Raw genomic sequence first — 17,404 nt, 5'->3', positions numbered from 1 at the left:
ATTTTCTAGTGAGTTATATTGTTCATTTCACTCGTGTCTCATTCATTTCCACTGTTTTTCTGCCACCACATTCTGCGCGTGACGTAACTGTGACGTCGACTCGCAAAAGGTCGCAAAGTCTTTTCGGTGACACTGACATGCTTTTCCGCCTTTTCGCGTGAACATGTCATGCATTTTTGTTTACGTGTCACTGTCACGTATTTGTTACTCAACTGTTTTGTTCTATTTTCAAACCATTTTCGCTTCAGTTTAGGGTTTGCTTGGTGTTTGCGTTAGGAAGTCACTTTAAGTATTGGTTAATACATTTTTTGATGATTTTTTTTAATATATTTTATGATTTTTAAACCATTGTAACCTGGCATTAGGGTTGGGGTTGGGTTTGGGTAAGAATATCATTTTATGTAAATCTAACCCTAAACCGAAGTGACAATGGCAAGAAAATAGGACAAAACAGTTGAGCAACAAACACGTGACAATGACAGGCAAACAGAAGTAAGTGACATCTTCACGCAAAAAGGCGGAAAAACGTGTCAGTGTCACGGAAAAGACTCAAAGAAAATTTTGTGATACTGGGTTGGATCCAACCAATCAGCATGATGAGGTACAGATGTATAGGAGGTGTCCTTCACTTCTGTCCCTTTTTTTGCTGCATCCCTCCTCCACCCCATCACCTCACTCTCATCTAGTTTCATCTATCCCATTTAAAGAGGGGGATACTTTGGGTCCGGGCTAAAATTCCGAGCTCAGAGCCCTCCCATCAGACAGCACGCCAAATAATATGCTTTATTTAATTCCTTATCGATTACATGTTAATGCGAACTCGTGAACTGTAAATAGTATATCACTAAGAAAATGCTGATATTGTCACTTAGTGTAAATAGAAAATATCTCTATATTTTTACTTATTGTAAATAGCTGCTGCCTTTTCGTTTTGTGCTGAACTATTCCTTTAACTTATACTCATATTTGCAGGCCTTTACCTTATTTGTTTAACCATGATATTAATAAAAACTATAGTAAGAGCTGAACTGTTGCTTTATTTATCCAATTTGAAAAAAGTGCTAATTTGGAATAACACTATGGAAAAAGTGGGCCGGTCTTGGGCCTGAAACTCCCGGGCTGAAAAGTGGCCCCACTCCGGCCCTGTATTTTGTTATACAGGTCACTGTATAAAAACTGCGATAGGAGCTGTTTTTCCTAGCTGGGGATACAGTAGGAAACAAGTAAATAACAGAGGGGCAAATTTGTTGCTTTGAATAAAGAAAAGCATTAAAAAAATCAAGTAAAATCATCTTCATAAAATTCCAGAGAGCAACAAAAAGCTTGGTAGGTGGACACAGGAGATAATAGAGAGAATAATTTGCCTACAAAAAATCTGACAGCAAGACAAAAAGCAAAGCCGGAGAGTGTCACCGGCTCTTATCTCTCGGAGCAGCAGGCATCCGGTTATCTGTTGTCCGGAGGTGTCAGCGTTGTGAACGTGACACACATGGTGGAACAATTAACTGGCTGGCATTTCGTCTTATCTGACATAACTCAAGACCGACAACATCTGTGACCACACCGGCTGAAAATCATTGGCTATCGTGCCATCCCAGCAACAAAAAGAAAGAAAATTAAAGACATGCTTGACATAGGCATTGTCCCGTGTCTTTGAGGATTGTGTCCCCCATCACTCCTGGATAATATTAACCACTGATTCAGTCAAGCGGACTGATACTTTTCTTTGAGGATTAAATGATTTTTCGTGCTTAGTTTGAAAAATCTCACGCAACTTGTGACATGGAATTCATCACTAGTAAATAGTAATGCAAAAGTTGCCAGAAAGCAAAATAAATGTATTTATTTTATTTAAAAATGTGTCATTTTCTTCAAAATGTCATCAAAAGCCATAAAAAATAAATAAAAAAGCAAACTGAATTTAGAAATGGTTTTATTAGTGCTTTTAAAATGTTACTTGTCAAACATATGTACAGCATACAAAAAACTTTGTGGCTTGTGGTTCGTCATAGGTTTACAGACAGGCCATCAAAACCTTTTATTTATAAATAAGACAATAACCTTCATTTGAACTCCTTTAAAGGATTAGTCAATTTTCTTAAAAAAATCCAGATAATTTACTCACCACCATGTCATCCAAAATGCCGATGTCCCTCCCCGCTCAGCCGAGAAGAAACTATGTTTTCCGAGGAAAACATTCCAGGATTTTTCTCATCCCAATGGACTCCAATGGACCCCAACACTTATTCAAAGGACTCTAAACGATCCCAAACGAGGCACAAGGGTCCAATCCAGCGAAACGACCGTCATCCTTGGGAAGAAAAACAAAAAGTATGCACTTTTAAACCACAACTTCCCGTCTATCTCCGTCCCTGCGACGCGCCAGCACGACCTCACGTAATACGTCATCACATCAAGAGGTCACAGATGACGTATGCAAAACTATGCCACAGTGTTTACAAGTGTGGAAAAAGAGGACCGTTCCGACGTTGTTGTATGTTGAATGATATTAATTAATGCCTTTGTTTATTTTTTAAAATGGTCGGCAAATGTGCGTTTCATATATGTAACATGTGACCTTTCCACGTCATTACGCAATTGTGTGAGGTCGTGCTGGTGCGTCGCAGGACCGGAGGAAGAAGAGAAGTTGTGGTTTAAAAGTGCATATTTTTATTTTTATTGTCAAAAATGACAATCGTTTCGCCAGACAAGACCCCTATGCCTCGCCTGAGATCGTTTAGAGTCATTTGAAGCTGCAATTTTAAACGGCATTAAAACTATTAATTGTTGGGGTCCATTAAAGTCCATTAAAATTCAAAAAATCCTGGAATGTTTTTCCCCACAAAACACAATTTCTTCTCGACTGAACAAAGAAAGACAACATCCTGGATGACATGGTGGTGAGCAAACCATCTGTATCCTTTAAAGAAAATGGACTGATCCTTTAAGCCAGAACTATGTCTTTCTCCCATTAAACATCTCTGTCTGGTTTGTAGGTACAGTATGTTTACGGTAATGTAAAAGTTTAATTTCCTCTATAAACAGGTCATGTTCAAGTCAAACCGTGGTCTTTGGATGACCACACATTTTCAGTTTGATTAAACAGTTGCACAGTATGTATATATTTATATTTATATAAAAACATTTTGCATTTTGCATCCACAGTCAAATTCATATAAAAGTGATACATGTCAAAAACATGTAATGTAAACAAAATGGTAAAGCGTCTTCATTTTCATTTCCGTTCAGGCAGAAGAAACAAGACGATGAATTCAAACAATCAAAAGTTACAGAAAACTGACAGACAATTCTTAAAAAAAAAAAACATAACTCAAATGGCCACATTGTTATAAATAAAGGTTTTTACATGGAAGTTATGTGTAAGTCTTTCACTTTTCCGACTCTCTCCATCCTCGAGCGTTCCTGCCAAACTTATAGACGAGTCTGCGTCCATCAACTCGCTCCAGGATCTCCCGCTTATAATAATACCTTCAACAGACAGAAACACATCTTAGATGATGGATCTTGAGCAGATTTGGGGAATTATTTTATGGAATAAATGAAAAAAAGAAAGGTACCTCATTGCTCTGCTAAGCTTTTCGTAGGTCATACTGCTATTATTTTTCTTCTTTCCCCATAGCTGAGCTACAGCTTCAGATTTGAGAAAACGGAAAACTCCCTCTGAACGATCTTCCCATTTGATCAGGCCGGGGTTACGTTCCGGGTTCAGCAGGATGTCTCGGATAAACTCCCACAGGTGCGTTCCACGAGGGTCTGACGAAACATTTACATTGACATTTATTCATTTAGCAGATGATCTTATACAAAGACACAACATTTAATGTTTAGAAGATTTTAAGAGCGAGAAAGAATCTAAAGCAGTTTCGAGGCTTCAGGGTTTTGGTATGTAGTGGTTTGTAACACAGGGTGAAAGGTAGGGTGGAGAAATATGAAAAATATATCAACTCACTGTGTCTTTTAACCTGATGAGGACGACTGTGTGGCCGCTTGGGATCTAAAAGGAAGAAAAAAGAATGATTAAATAAAGCCAATTAATAAAATTGTTATCATCGTTTATCTTGTTTCTGTAGCTCAGCTTATGGAGCATTGCATCAGCAATAGAAAATCCCTAAGACATGCAAACTGATAAAAATGTATAGATTGAATGCACCGTAAGTCACTTTTGTAAAAGGTTGTGCCAAATGCTTAAATGTAAATCCAACCTCAAGCCAACCCCTCACTGACAATTACAAAGAATAAAAGCTCATAATGTTAATACAATCAATTTTGAAAGTGTACCAAGGGAAAATTTGTAGTAAGATGATAAGCCAATGATCACTAAATTATAGTAAAATTGATGTATTTAGCATTAAAGAATTAACAAAATTAAGAATTTAAAAATGGTCTCTAGCTGTCACTGACGCAGGACCCTTTTAAAAAGGTCCTAGTATTTACCATTTGGGTACAAATACGTATACATTTGGTACCAGTATGTATCTCAGAGGTACTAAAATGAACTCTTTAGGTGCCAATGAGTTCTTTGTGAAAGGGTATCGCCCCAGTGACAGCTATAGTGACTGGTAAAATATGAACAAACCCAACCGGCATCCACCTACGGTTGGGGCAAATATTGATTTTTCTTGGTTAATTCAACCCAGCGGTTGGGTTTCTCCATATTTTATCCAACCGTGAGTTGAACCAACTCATCGTTTTTACAGTGTAAGTTTGGATAATTCACCTGGGCTCGAAGGTGCTGGTGAGGCCAACATGGTGTTGGGCTGGAATGAGCTTTTGATATCAAACAGGTCTGAAAAAAGAAATAATATAAAGTAATTTTGGTATGTCAGTGGAAATTAGCTCTACACTGTAAAGAAAAGTTGAAAAAAGTGCCTTAAAGGCGGAGTGCACAATGGTTAAAAGCCAATGTTGACATTTGAAATCATGAAATCATCATTTGAAACAATGTTGCCCCTAACCCCAATAGAATCTGGACCTTCTTTTGATTGACCCGCCCCACACATACGCAACCCCGCCAAGGATGTCGGTTAGTAGACACGCCCCTCACTGCTGATTGGCTACAAGTGTGTTTTGGTAGTCGGCTCGACTCCCTTTTCCAAAGCGTTTTTCAAACATTGTGCACTCCGCCTTTAATTGACTATTTTTAAATATAATTTTTTTGGCCCATTTTGCCTTTATTTGATAGACAGTAATTACGAGGTGACAGGAAAGTACAGGGTGGAGAGAGGGGTATGGGATCGGCAAAGGACCTCGAGCCGGGATTCGAACTCGAGTTGCCGGAAGTGCGTCTGCACTATATGTCGGAGCACTGTCCACTACACCATCGGCTCCGACGACACAATTATTTTTATACATTTTTTTTAGTCAGCTAATATTTTAAGTTAAATGAACTCAAAATTTTAAGGCAACCAGGTAACTTAGTTTTTCAAAGGGCACCTATTATGGCCTTTTTAAAATATGTAATATAAGTCTCAGGTGTGCCCAGAATGTGTCTGTAAAGTTTCAGCACATAATACCCCACAGATCATTTATTATAGCATGTCCAAAATGCCCCAATTTGGGTGCATTTGTATTAAAAATGCGCTGTTTTAGTGTCTGTACCTTTAAATGCAAATGAGCTACAGCTCCTCACTTCCTTACAAACAGACAGTGATCACCTTCAGTTAAAATAGATCAGATTAATACAGTCTAAGGGTGTTTTCACATCTGTAGTTCGCTTCATTTGGTCCGGACCAAAAGCAAAAAATTATTCATTGTAGCTTTTTTAGAAGTTTTGCTTCCTTTTCACACCACACTGATTGCTCTGGTCTGCACCCGTTGAAACGAACCAAAATTCAGTCATGTGATAATATCCACATCACTCATTGGCCACATGTATTTGAACGTATTTCCTAAACTGCTTCTCGATTGGTCAAAATCAACGTGCGCGAAATTCCAACGAAACCCCCGAAGCAAACAAAAAGGAGGAAAATACAGCAGACACTGTGGACATGTGGTTGTTATACATAGTTTGTATACAGCGCTCTAGACAAACTGTTTACTTCCAGAATGAAGCGCGAATGAGGCTTGAAAACAACGTTTTAATGCACTACAAACGGCGAAGACACCAAATTTCTAAGGCTCCGCCCACACCTCCTTGCAACTTCAGGTATGTCCGCGATCTGTCATTGTGCTAATATTGCTAACAGAAACTGTCAACAAACACTTCCTCATCCGATAATGCACTGCGCAGCTGACTATAGCAGCTGGTTTAGTCCAAAATGTGCAGTACTTTTGCAGTTAGGTCGGTTAGATCTCGGATCGTGTTCTCACCACAAACGAACCGCTCTAGAGTTGGTTTGAAAGCGTACCGAGACCACCTCTTGAAGAAGGTCTCGGTCCGCTTTTGGTGCGCACCAGAGCTCGATTGCTGGATTCTCACCTGCCCAAACAAACCGCACCAAGTGAGCAATCGAATGCTGGTACAATTCAATCGAAATAAATAAGTCAGGTGTGAAAACACCCTTAGACAAGAGTATGTAGTGGTCTGAGTACAACTCGCTGAGGGTGGAAACTATAGTAATGCTTGACTGTTAGGAGGTGGGGCTTTATCTATGTGACCTCACACGAGCAGGTGGATTTTTTTTCATCGTAGGGTGGTTGTGTTCACACACTGCCAACACACATTATGTCCAAACGCCTTGTATAAGTGGATTTTGCATAATAGGTGCCCTTTAAGTTGAACCAACAAATATTTTTGTACAGTGTAGCAAAAGGTTAGAGAAAGGTTTGAAAGTATTTCAAGTATGTTATAAAAATATGTCATTTGATATATGTACCTGACGTTGTATAAAAGCTGGGCTCTTCTTTAAAGGGAAGGATCGAACAAGGAAATTCTGCAGTGAAAATGGAGGCATCTGGTTACGACATCAACTACTATTAGTATTACACACATCAGCCGTTGATATTTATGGGTCTCTCTTCAGGGTCATGTAAAATGTGTGACCTTTATACTTAAAGAATTGAATGAAACCAAACGCGCTTTTATATTACTTTGTCTTTGGTAACTCACCATCGATTTCTGGTTTAATCTCCCCTTGTGTAAACAAATCTGCTTGACCATACTGAACTGCAAAACAAAGAAAAAAAATGCAAGAAAAATTAACGAGGTTTTTGTATAAATACGGCCAAGGAACTGTACATGCACTTAAATAAACACTGAGTGCATGTTTTGCAATGACTATTATCAAGTTTCAGAGTAATTCATACATCTTGCTGTTGGAAACCAGTTTAACTCGCCGGTGCTGTTCTCACGTGTCAACTGTATATGTTTTTCTGGATTCGACTGGGTTTGGCAACACATAGAAACTGTATCAAAAGTAATGACTGTATATTTATATCATTAACAGTACCTGCTCAATTTTATATGGTCCCAGACAGCATACGACTCTGGACCAGATCTGGCCTGGAGTCGTTTTCTGTCTCAGAAAAATGGTTTCTAGCTGTCACTGGGGCAGTCCCTTAAAACGGTCGTAATAAGCACCATTTAGGGACAAATATGTATACATTTGGTGCCAATATCTACCTTTGAGGTACTAACATGAACTGTTTAGGCGCAAAGGAGTACTTTTTAAAAGGGTACCGCCCCAGTGACATTTAAGAAATGTACTACAGTATAGTATAGTGGTCCAAAGGGGGTATCATGCTAAATAGGTGGAGTTAGGCAGCTCAACAAAATATAATAGAAGAACCATTTTTTCCACTATAAAAAGAGCTTTTTCCAAAAATGTTTTTCAATCTCATCAAGTAGCACCTTCATTTTTAGTGTATAGACACCCCACAAAAGCCAAGATGCAACCTTATGGAGCTTTTCAATTGCATAGTACCCCACGGTTTGGGTTGGGTCAGCTTACTTTTGTGAGCTTTTCCACTTGGTGCAGTACGTAGTACCAATACTTTTTTTAGTACCACCTCGGACGGGGTTCCAAGCGACCCGAGCTGATACCAAAACGTGACACGAAAACACTGTAGATCACTGATTGGTCTGAGAGAATCGTCACTACGAGCGTCATCGCTATAATGTAAAAGATTAGCTTTACCTTCATGCCAGCTTACGCTGTATTGAGTAAACCTGTTGTTATCTGTGCTTTGCTATAAGTTCCCAAACTCCCTTTTAACAATAAAAAACACCCACAGGTTGAGAATCATGAACACCATAACAGTTTTTTTCCAGACTTGCAGTTTGTGGCGGCTCAGCGGGGCGCGTCGACTGACGCCACGGGTGTTTGTACAGAAACTGACATGATGTGAGATAAACGCAATGTGCAAACATCTATTTATGGTAGTCAATTTTGATTTTGTGGCGGACTGAGAATTAAATAAATGTATGGGAATGTACAACAACGCTCTCACTTGTATGATGTCACAACAGTAGGCAGCGCAAATATAACGACACGCCTATAATCCCTCCCACTGCGAAGTGTTACTAAACTCGATGGAAAAGCTAATCAAGCCAAAGTTAGGTGAGCTGACTCGACCTGATCCAAACCAAACCAAACCAAACCGTGGGGTACTATGCAATGGAAAAGCGCCATTAGTTGCTAGTTCTGGATCTTACCATTCCACTTGAGATCATTGAGACTCTGTTGAAGAATCAGACCTACGGAACCGGCCGCCCGGGTGAAGTCTTGGTAGCTCATGCTGCAAAGCTGTCTTCCGTCCATGTCAAAGTTTTGGAAAGGAATGCTGGTGGCATCGATTTGGTGCATGTCCAACGTTTGTTGGAGCCATTCCCAGACCTGGTACTTTGACCAGTTCTGTGGGTGAAGGTCCTGAGACCAGAGACGACCCGTGTAACTGGACGTCACCGTGGAAACTGGGGATATGAGGAAATGAGAAGGGTGCTAAAAAGCCAAACATAAACTTTCACACATGTCAATCCGATCGACTAAAAAAACCCAGTGAATCCAGTTTACCAAAGTATCCAACACCAGCATTCGAAATACAACATATGCTTTTGATCAACTATGGTATACTGTTTTTTTAAGCAGGGGTGAAATTAATATTCACCAAAACTACAGGAAAAGTACCTCACATGCACCAACGTCTAAAGAACCTTTTGTGAAGCAGATGTTAGAGGTTCTTTATGAAACCAAAAATGGCATCGTGTAGCTCCTTCATATTTAAGAGTATGCATAAATTACTTCTATCTACTGACTATCTGTTCACTATCATACTTTGCAGGTTTCCCGCGCATGAAACTGATAAGCTAGTTACTACGACAGTGCCCACTGCAGTAACTACAGTAAATGTTTAACCTGCCAGTAAATGGTAGATAAGCAACATGAAGTACAGTATATCTCAACTGGGATTCTTTGGAGATAATTATTTCCCTTCGCATACCTAAAAGCTGGGACTTTTTAGCTGTGCAAAAGATTTTGTGTTTGAGTTGAACATTACCATCAGAGCAGTTGTAATGGGTCGTCCAGGAGGTAGGCAGCTGGTTGTCAACACTCATAGTCATGACACCGCCGGCCTGAAGAACCATCATCCAATGCAGAAAAAATGCAGGAAATAGAAAGGGAATTGTTACTGGCACACAGTCAAAGACGGTGGAATTTGTGTTTGTTACTTTTACACAATGCCACCATAGACGAGCACCACAGCAATTCCTCAAGGCCATTAAGTGGCTTGCTCAAGGGCGCGCTAGTTATGACTCGCAGCTCGTGCTTTATGGGAATCAAACCACTGATTTTGGTCGCTTCAATGCTAAAACTTGTCGTTATTCATTCATCGTCTGTATAGTTATTTTAATAGCACTTGAGATTTTTGAAATACATCATAGGCACTCATAATGAAAGTGAATGAGGATGGGGGCAATAAAACATACGTCGAGTTAGAGCTGTTTAAATGGAGACATTTGTAGTATTTTTATACGAGCCCAGCCGTTGGGTTAAATCAACCCAAAAAAATTTATATTTGACCCAACAATGGGTTAAAAAAACCCAGCATAGGCTAAAATGCAACCCAACGAGCTGGGTTCGTCCTCTTTTAAAAATAACCCAGCATTTTTGACTTCTTTTTTCGAGGGCGTTCGATGCGAAGTTCGTCACAGCATGTATGTAGCCCATCATGTGTGTGGTTCGTCATTTCAAAATATGTGTTCTGCGCGTCGAGTGATCCTACAGTATGTGCATCACGTGTCTTGTCAAATTAAGTGCCTGCTGCAGATGCGTCTAAAGGGTTTATGATAAAAGAGACGCTCGCGTTTGCCAGATACTCGCGTAATCTCATGCGTAATCAGAGTTTACTGTTAAGGGAGTGTCTTGGTGTATTTTGTGAACGTGAACGTCTTTTTTATCCTAAACGGTTTTGCCGCAGCAGGCACTTATTTTGACGAAACATGTGATGCACATGGTTCACATGACGCAACAAACACATATTTTGAAAACGTGAGCAACACACATGATATTCCGAACACATATTTTTTATTTGAGCCCCTCGGATGAGCAGTCACGAATCGCCGCTAAGCGTCCTAAAAAAATATTTTTACGAAAAAATAGGTTTAGTCAAGATTGACAGAATGTGTTTTCTGTGGGAATCGAACCCAGAACCTTTGCATTGCTAACACAATGCTTTACCAAATGAGCTACGACACCAATACATAAAACACACCATTTCCTCATTCTAAAAAGTGCTATCATATTACATCTGATAACGGGGTTTTGATGGATTCACCCAAAATGAAACTTCTGCCATTATTTTACGTATCACAGCACAATGTTAGGTTGTTTTAACCCATATTTCAGTCAAATATGGATGATTGTAAACTGTTAGTTTATATAAACCCCATGCTGGGTTGTTGTTACCCAACAATGGGTTGATACAACCCAGCATTTGGGTTGAAATTAACCCAACAGTTGGGTTTGACCATATTTGACCCAACTATGGGTTAAAGCAACCCAAGATTTGTGATAAATACACTGTAAAAATTTCTGTAGAAATTACAGTATTACTGCGCATTACTGGCAACTAGCTGCCAGTAACTTACTGTAGATTTTACATTTATGTTATTTTCTGGCAACAGTTTGTTTAAAGTTAAATGAACATGAAACATTTGACTCTTTATCTTCTACAGTAAGTTACTGGCAACCAGCTGCATAATTACAGCAATTTTTTTAACAGTGCAAAAATGGCAGCATTTTCATTTTAGGTTAAACTTTCAAAACCCAGCTATCAGATGTAATATGATAACCAGGAAATTAAGGGCCCACTTGACTGCATTCTTGCAATAGTAAACAGTGAGTCAATTTTAAAAATGGACTGTTTAAATAAAATTTAGACGTTATGCCATTCTTCAATTTGATCGGTGTGGTAAACATGCTTTGCGTTCATATACTGTACACAAAGGCTCTGTATGTTCAGTGCAGGCCATTCGTGCAACGTTGAACCACACACGTAGTCACATTTGCACAGGAACGCGTCGGCACGTCAGACTGCTTTGCATGCAAGGTCCACCTGTCCTTCTGTTGAACAGTTAGATCAATGCTTTAGTCAAAGCTTTTATCACCTCATCTATAGGATTACAGGCCAGAACTGCATGGAGATGTTATATGAAATACTTTTTAAAACATGGGGATCAGATACTCCGAATGCAAATGCGGCCCATGTAGCTCAACTGGTGGAGCATTGTGCTAGCAAAGGAAAGGTTTGATATGAAATGTACATGCTGATAAAAGAATAGTAAATGAATGAACCACTGTAATGCGTTCATTTTAGTAAATAAGGCAATTCTTTGTGCAGAAGCGTCAGCGTAGGGTTTTTACAGAAATAATATAAAGTTCCTTTTTTAAGAAAATAAAAAACAATATGATTCTGCGTTGCATATTAGCGATGAACATAACCCAGAAACAACATTTGCATGAGCTTAGTATTGACATTCATTTAAAGGCTTGTGAACCTGTTTAGTTGCTGTGTTGCATTCCCAACCAACTTGTGTATGTTTAGTTGCACCAATAGAGAATTTATTTCTGATGTTTGACCTATATACATGTCATGTACTGATATTATAATGACCTAGTTACTGATTTTATGGAGGGTGCTGTACCAACAGTAGATAATGATCACACACACTGCAAATAAAACTCACTTTAGACGGTTTGGCCCAACACAAGGTTTCAATAAAATGGCATATTGCCTCTACATTGCAAAAAATGAATTTCTTACTTGGTATTTTTGTTTTGTTTCCAGTAAAAATGTCAAAAAATTCTTAAATTAAGATGTATTTTGTTGATGAGCAAAATGTCCTAGGAAAATAAATCTTTTTGTTTTTAGACAAAAAATATAATATTTAAGTGAATTTGTGCTTAAAACAAGCTAAAAAATCTGCCAATGGAATACGAATGATTTTCTTGAAATAAGTTTACTTTTTCATAAACACTTAATTCAAGAAATGTTTCTTGTTCCATTGGCAGATTTAAGCACAAATTCACTTAAATATTTTTTTTTTGTCTAAAAACTAGACTTATTTTTCTAGGTCATTTTGCTCATCAAGAAAATACATCTTAATTTAAGAATTTTTTTTATTTTTTACTGAAAACAAGACAAAAATACTAAATAAGAAAGTCATTTTTGCAGTGTATTTACAGGAATATTGCGGAAAACTTAACATAAGTAACTTAAAGAGATTGTTCACCCAGATATTAAAATTTTGTCATCATTTACTCACCCTCATATTGATACAAACCTGCAAAAATGTCTTTGTTTTGCTGAACACAAAGGAAGATATTTAAAATGAAACAGAAGGACACTGAAGCACAACTAACTTCCATACACAGCAAAAATGATTTTCAAGGAAAGAAATTCTTAGTATTTTTGTCTTGTTTTCAGTAAAAAATATCTAAAAATTCTCAAATTAAGCTGCTTTATCTTGATGAGCAAAACACCCGTAGAAAAGAAGTCTAGTTTTTAGACCAAAAATATCAAATTTAAGTAATTTTGTGCATAAACAAGCAAAAAAAAATATCTGCCAATGGGGTAAGCAAAAAAATCTTGAACAATTTTCTTAAACACTAAATTCAAGAAAAATTCAAGAAAAATTTGCTTACCCCATTGGCAGATTTTTTTCTTGTTTTATGCCCAAAATCACTTAAATTTCATATTTTTTGGCCTAAAAAGACTTTTATAATTATAATTAGACTTGCTCATCAAAAAAGCATCTTAAGTTAAGAATTTTTTAGATATTTTTACTGAAAACAAGACAAAAATACTAAGAATTTTTTTTCTTAAAAATAATTTTTTGCAGTGTAGTTGGACATTTTTTTATTATGGTAGTCAATGGTGCTCAAAAATGGTTTGGTTACAAATACTGATCAATGTATCTTTTTGTGTTCAGCAAAACAAAGACATGTATACAGGTTCGTAACAACATGAGGGGGAGTAAATGATGATATCATTTTCATTTTTGGGTGAACAATCCTTTACATTAAAGTCTAGTTTTATTTTTATATAGTAACTTTTATTGCAAAGTTAAATAAACATTAAACATTAACAAGTCTTTATCTTAATGAAATAAAACTAAAATAACAGCCTCATGCAAAGCATTCTGGGAACCAAAATCTGAAAGAAAGAAAACAGAAAAAGGTTGATAAGGATTTCTGGTTCCCAGAATGCTTTGCATGAGGCTGTTATTTTAGTTTTACTCTGTAAAGATAAAGACTTGTTAATGTTTAATGTTCATTAAACTTTGAACAAACTGTTGCCAGTAAATAAAATCAATGTAAATCTACAGTAAGTTACTGGCAAACAGCTGCATAAATACAGCAATATTTTGGTCATTAATAATAACAAAATTGAAAAATCTTTGTACTCAAATACAGTACTGTGCAAAAGTCTTAGGCCACCACCACCAGTTTTAATGTCCATCCATATTTATTTTATTAAGATACAAAACAGAAAATACAGGAAATATGTACATAAAAAAATAACAATTTTCAATACTAAATGTCTTCTTTATGCATCGTCGGTGTTTAGTGTGACATCTCTTGGCACTAAACACATCTTGAGCGTTTTTGAGCAGAATGAAGTAAAAATTCCGTAGAAATTACAATGTTATTGCAGCTGGGTTGCCGGTAATTTACCGTAGATTAAAATGTATGTTATTTACTGGCAAGAGTTTGTTCAAAGTTAAATACATTTTAAATATTAACAAGTCTTTATCTTTACAGAATAAAACTATACAATAACAGCCTCATGCAAAGCATTCTGGGAACCAGAAATCATCATCAACGTTTTTCTGTTTTTTGCTTCAGATTTTGTTTCCCAGAACGTTTTGCTTGATGCTGTTTTTTTAGTTTTACTCTGTAAAGACAAAGACTTGTAAATGTTAAATGTTCATTTAACTTTGAACAAAATGTTGCCAGTAAAAAACATAAATTTAAATCTACGGTAAGTTACCGGCAACCCAGCTGCAATTTCTACTGAATTTTTTTACAGTGTTATACACATTTCCTGTATTTTCTGGATGTATTCTATTAAAAAGACTGAGAAACAATTATATATGATCACTATAACATTGCAAAAACAACAAATCTTATTTTGGCATGGTGGCCTAAGACTTTTGCACAGTATGTATATCGATAAGTGCCATTGTTGTGATGCTACATTTTTCATTTGATCACATTCGTATGGGTTAAAGATCTGAGCTGATAACTGTAAGGCTGTAGGTTCCCAGCAAGAGGCGATACACATACCCACCGAACAATTTTTTGTTTAAAAGACGTCTAAGCCGTCCAAGCCCAGATGTCTATAGGCTAAAATAATACAAATTTTCAGTGAAAATTTCATAGACGTCTAACCATAAATAAATAAAGCCTTATTATCACTGTTGCTGAGTTACTGCAATAAACATTTATTTTGTTATCATTACCAAACCAGTAGCAGCCATTTACAGTATGATTATATTTACAGGACCATAAAATACACGCATGCTCTCAATATGGATGGCTGCAAAAAAAACCAAAAAAAAAAATGCTTCCTACTGTTACAATGTCAGCAAAACTACCCCACACTGTTTACATGTTATTGCATTATGTAACATATATAATGTAATGCATTAGCAAACGTGAACTAACAATGAACAGTATTTCTATAACAATTATTAATCTTATGTCAATATTAGCATTTACTAATACATTTTAAAATCAAAAGTTGAAACTGTTGGCATTAGTAAATGCACAATGAACTAAAATAAACAATGGTTTTTGCATCAACTCACATTAACAAGGATTAATAAATGCTGAAATTACTATATTGCTCATTGTTAGTTCATGTTAGCGAATGCATTTACTAATGTTAACAAATACAACCTTATTGTAAAGTGTTACAACAAACTTTTTTGCTTACAAACTTTACTTGTGCTACATGACTTTGAAATAACACCATATTAGCACCCAACTAAATGTATTATGCGTTAAGATGACCCAAAATGTCATTGTTTGGGATAAAACAAATAATATATCGATCTTGTTCATTTGGTCTGTGCACTTTTTTGTAAAACCAGTTCACATGGCTTAAGGAAGCATGCGTGTAATTTATAACCTGTTGAAGATACGGTCTCGTTTCTTTTGACAGACAAGTCTTGTGATCATTTAGATAAAACATAACAGACATAACCTACAGTTTTAAGTAAATCATATACCATTCAATATTATACAATCATTGCATTGGCCATTCTTCAGTATTGATGTTTATTTGCAAAGATTAAAAAAGACAATGTGCTCACCAGAGATGCTGAATGTGATCCAGACTGTTACTGGATTAACAGTTAAACGTCCTTTTCTTACTAAAGCTTGCAGCCTTTGTGAGCGAAAGAGGATGACGGTCTTATGAAGAGAGAGAGAGAGAGAGACCTGTTGTGTACCTGTGTTTAGGCCTGTCAAACTTCTGTAGAAAGTGTGACTTCATTCACCAATGAGGATTTTTATCCGATCTGCTTCCTGCTGCTTTGATTGGCTGCTTATTTTCATACCAGGTGCATAACTGGCTATTTGCATACCGTAAGACAGGTACTGTTTCATTCACTTTCACTATGAATACACGGTCTGTGTCTCTCTCTCACCCACTCGCTCGCCCACACACTTCTGCTAATCCTGCCTGTGATTAATCTATTGATGTTTAACTTGAACTCAACTCTACAGACGCTTTTGTTCTTCACTGTGTTTTCATTTCGGTTTCTGTGGTATAAAACAAAATTCAATTAGGTTGAATTTTATTATTAAAAAGCAAACTTGATATTTAAAACAAACAGTTCAAAAAGAGGAACACGTTCGAAAACTCACAATTCGGTACAAAACGAACCAAAATATTTGCCTTATCATTCAAAACAACCTCAAACAGCAGACTCCATTATCTCATAAATCATAATTTTACAAAATACAAGTTGCATGCCATCTGTTCTTTAGTACTCTCTAATTATGACCCTCTAAATCAAACATGCTTTCAAGTCAAAAGTTTAAACATTACCCAAAGTACAGAACCAACAGGGCGTGGGTGACACCTTTGACACGCCCCTAAGGACACTTTAGGACACAAATGTCCATTTTGTCATGAGGTACCAGCAATAAGTTTATATCAAGTGTGTTGAAATATTTTTCTGCAACCATATGGGATCTACTGGCCAAGAACCTCCCATTTAGAAAGGGAGGACAATCTGACTGACATCAAGCGACCAACCTTTTTTTTATTTAAGGATGGGTTGTTCATTACGTCTAGTCTCATTCTGGAAAAAAGAAAAGCTGTCTGTCAAAAGCTAATTACAAAACATTAAAGGTGCAGTGTGTACATTTTGGTGGCATCTAGTGGTGAGGTTGTGAATTGTAACCAACGGCTCAGTCCACTGCTCACCCCTCGCTTGTGAAACACAAAGAGAAGCTACGGCAGCCGCCACCGGACAAACAGGTCACCGTCGAAGACAACTTAGTAAAAAAGTTTGTCCGTTAAGAGCTTCTGTAGAAACATGGTGGCACAAAATGGCGACTTCCATGTAAGGGGACCTTCTGTGTATGTAGATAAAAACATCTCATTTTCTAATGTAAACATCTTCTAATGTAATAAAGACATAACGGTTCATTATGAAAGGTCTTTATACACCCTTGATAATATAGTTTGGTATATTATTTAGCATTTCTCTCAAGAGACCCTTCTAAAAATTACACACTGCACCTTTAATAGATAATTATTACTATTTCAGTATAGCTTGTGTTGTGGTACACTGTTAGACCTAACTGTAATTTCTACAGTTACTTACCACAAAATTCACAGTAAAATACCATCATTTTCTTTTCCAGTTCATTACTGTAATTTACATTATGTAATTTGCAATACAAATTGCATTATGGTTATTAACATT

General features: G+C 36.9%; 1 protein-coding gene across 1 annotated transcript; it reads right to left on the bottom strand.

Annotated features, from left to right (window-relative positions):
- Positions 1 to 1,916: 1,916 nt before the first annotated feature.
- Positions 1,917 to 16,044, bottom strand: ehf (ets homologous factor). The gene is made up of 9 exons (XM_073868541.1): positions 15,783 to 16,044; positions 9,457 to 9,557; positions 8,615 to 8,872; positions 7,070 to 7,126; positions 6,837 to 6,893; positions 4,739 to 4,807; positions 3,971 to 4,015; positions 3,579 to 3,774; positions 1,917 to 3,489 (listed from the first exon to the last, which is right to left on the bottom strand). Exons 2-9 carry the CDS (start codon positions 9,545 to 9,547, stop codon positions 3,390 to 3,392), a joined length of 873 nt encoding a protein of 290 aa, XP_073724642.1. The 5' UTR covers positions 9,548 to 9,557; positions 15,783 to 16,044; the 3' UTR covers positions 1,917 to 3,389.
- Positions 16,045 to 17,404: the final 1,360 nt, after the last annotated feature.

This window comes from Misgurnus anguillicaudatus, chromosome 6, assembly GCF_027580225.2.
Source record: "Misgurnus anguillicaudatus chromosome 6, ASM2758022v2, whole genome shotgun sequence".
NCBI lineage: Eukaryota > Metazoa > Chordata > Actinopteri > Cypriniformes > Cobitidae > Misgurnus > Misgurnus anguillicaudatus.
This window is presented reverse-complemented; position numbering and strand designations above follow the sequence as displayed.

Bases quoted from the DNA above. Each gene is read 5' to 3' on its own strand.
- ehf (XM_073868541.1), bottom strand. From the start codon at position 9,547: ATGATGGTTCTTCAGGCCGGCGGTGTCATGACTATGAGTGTTGACAAC. The intron at 7,127-8,614 runs GTAAGATCCAGA...TTTGTTTTGCAG, and splicing joins CAATGATCTCAAGTGGAATG to TTCAGTATGGTCAAGCAGAT. The intron at 4,808-6,836 runs GTACATATATCA...TTCTTTTTTCAG, and splicing joins CAGCTTTTATACAACGTCAG to ACCTGTTTGATATCAAAAGC.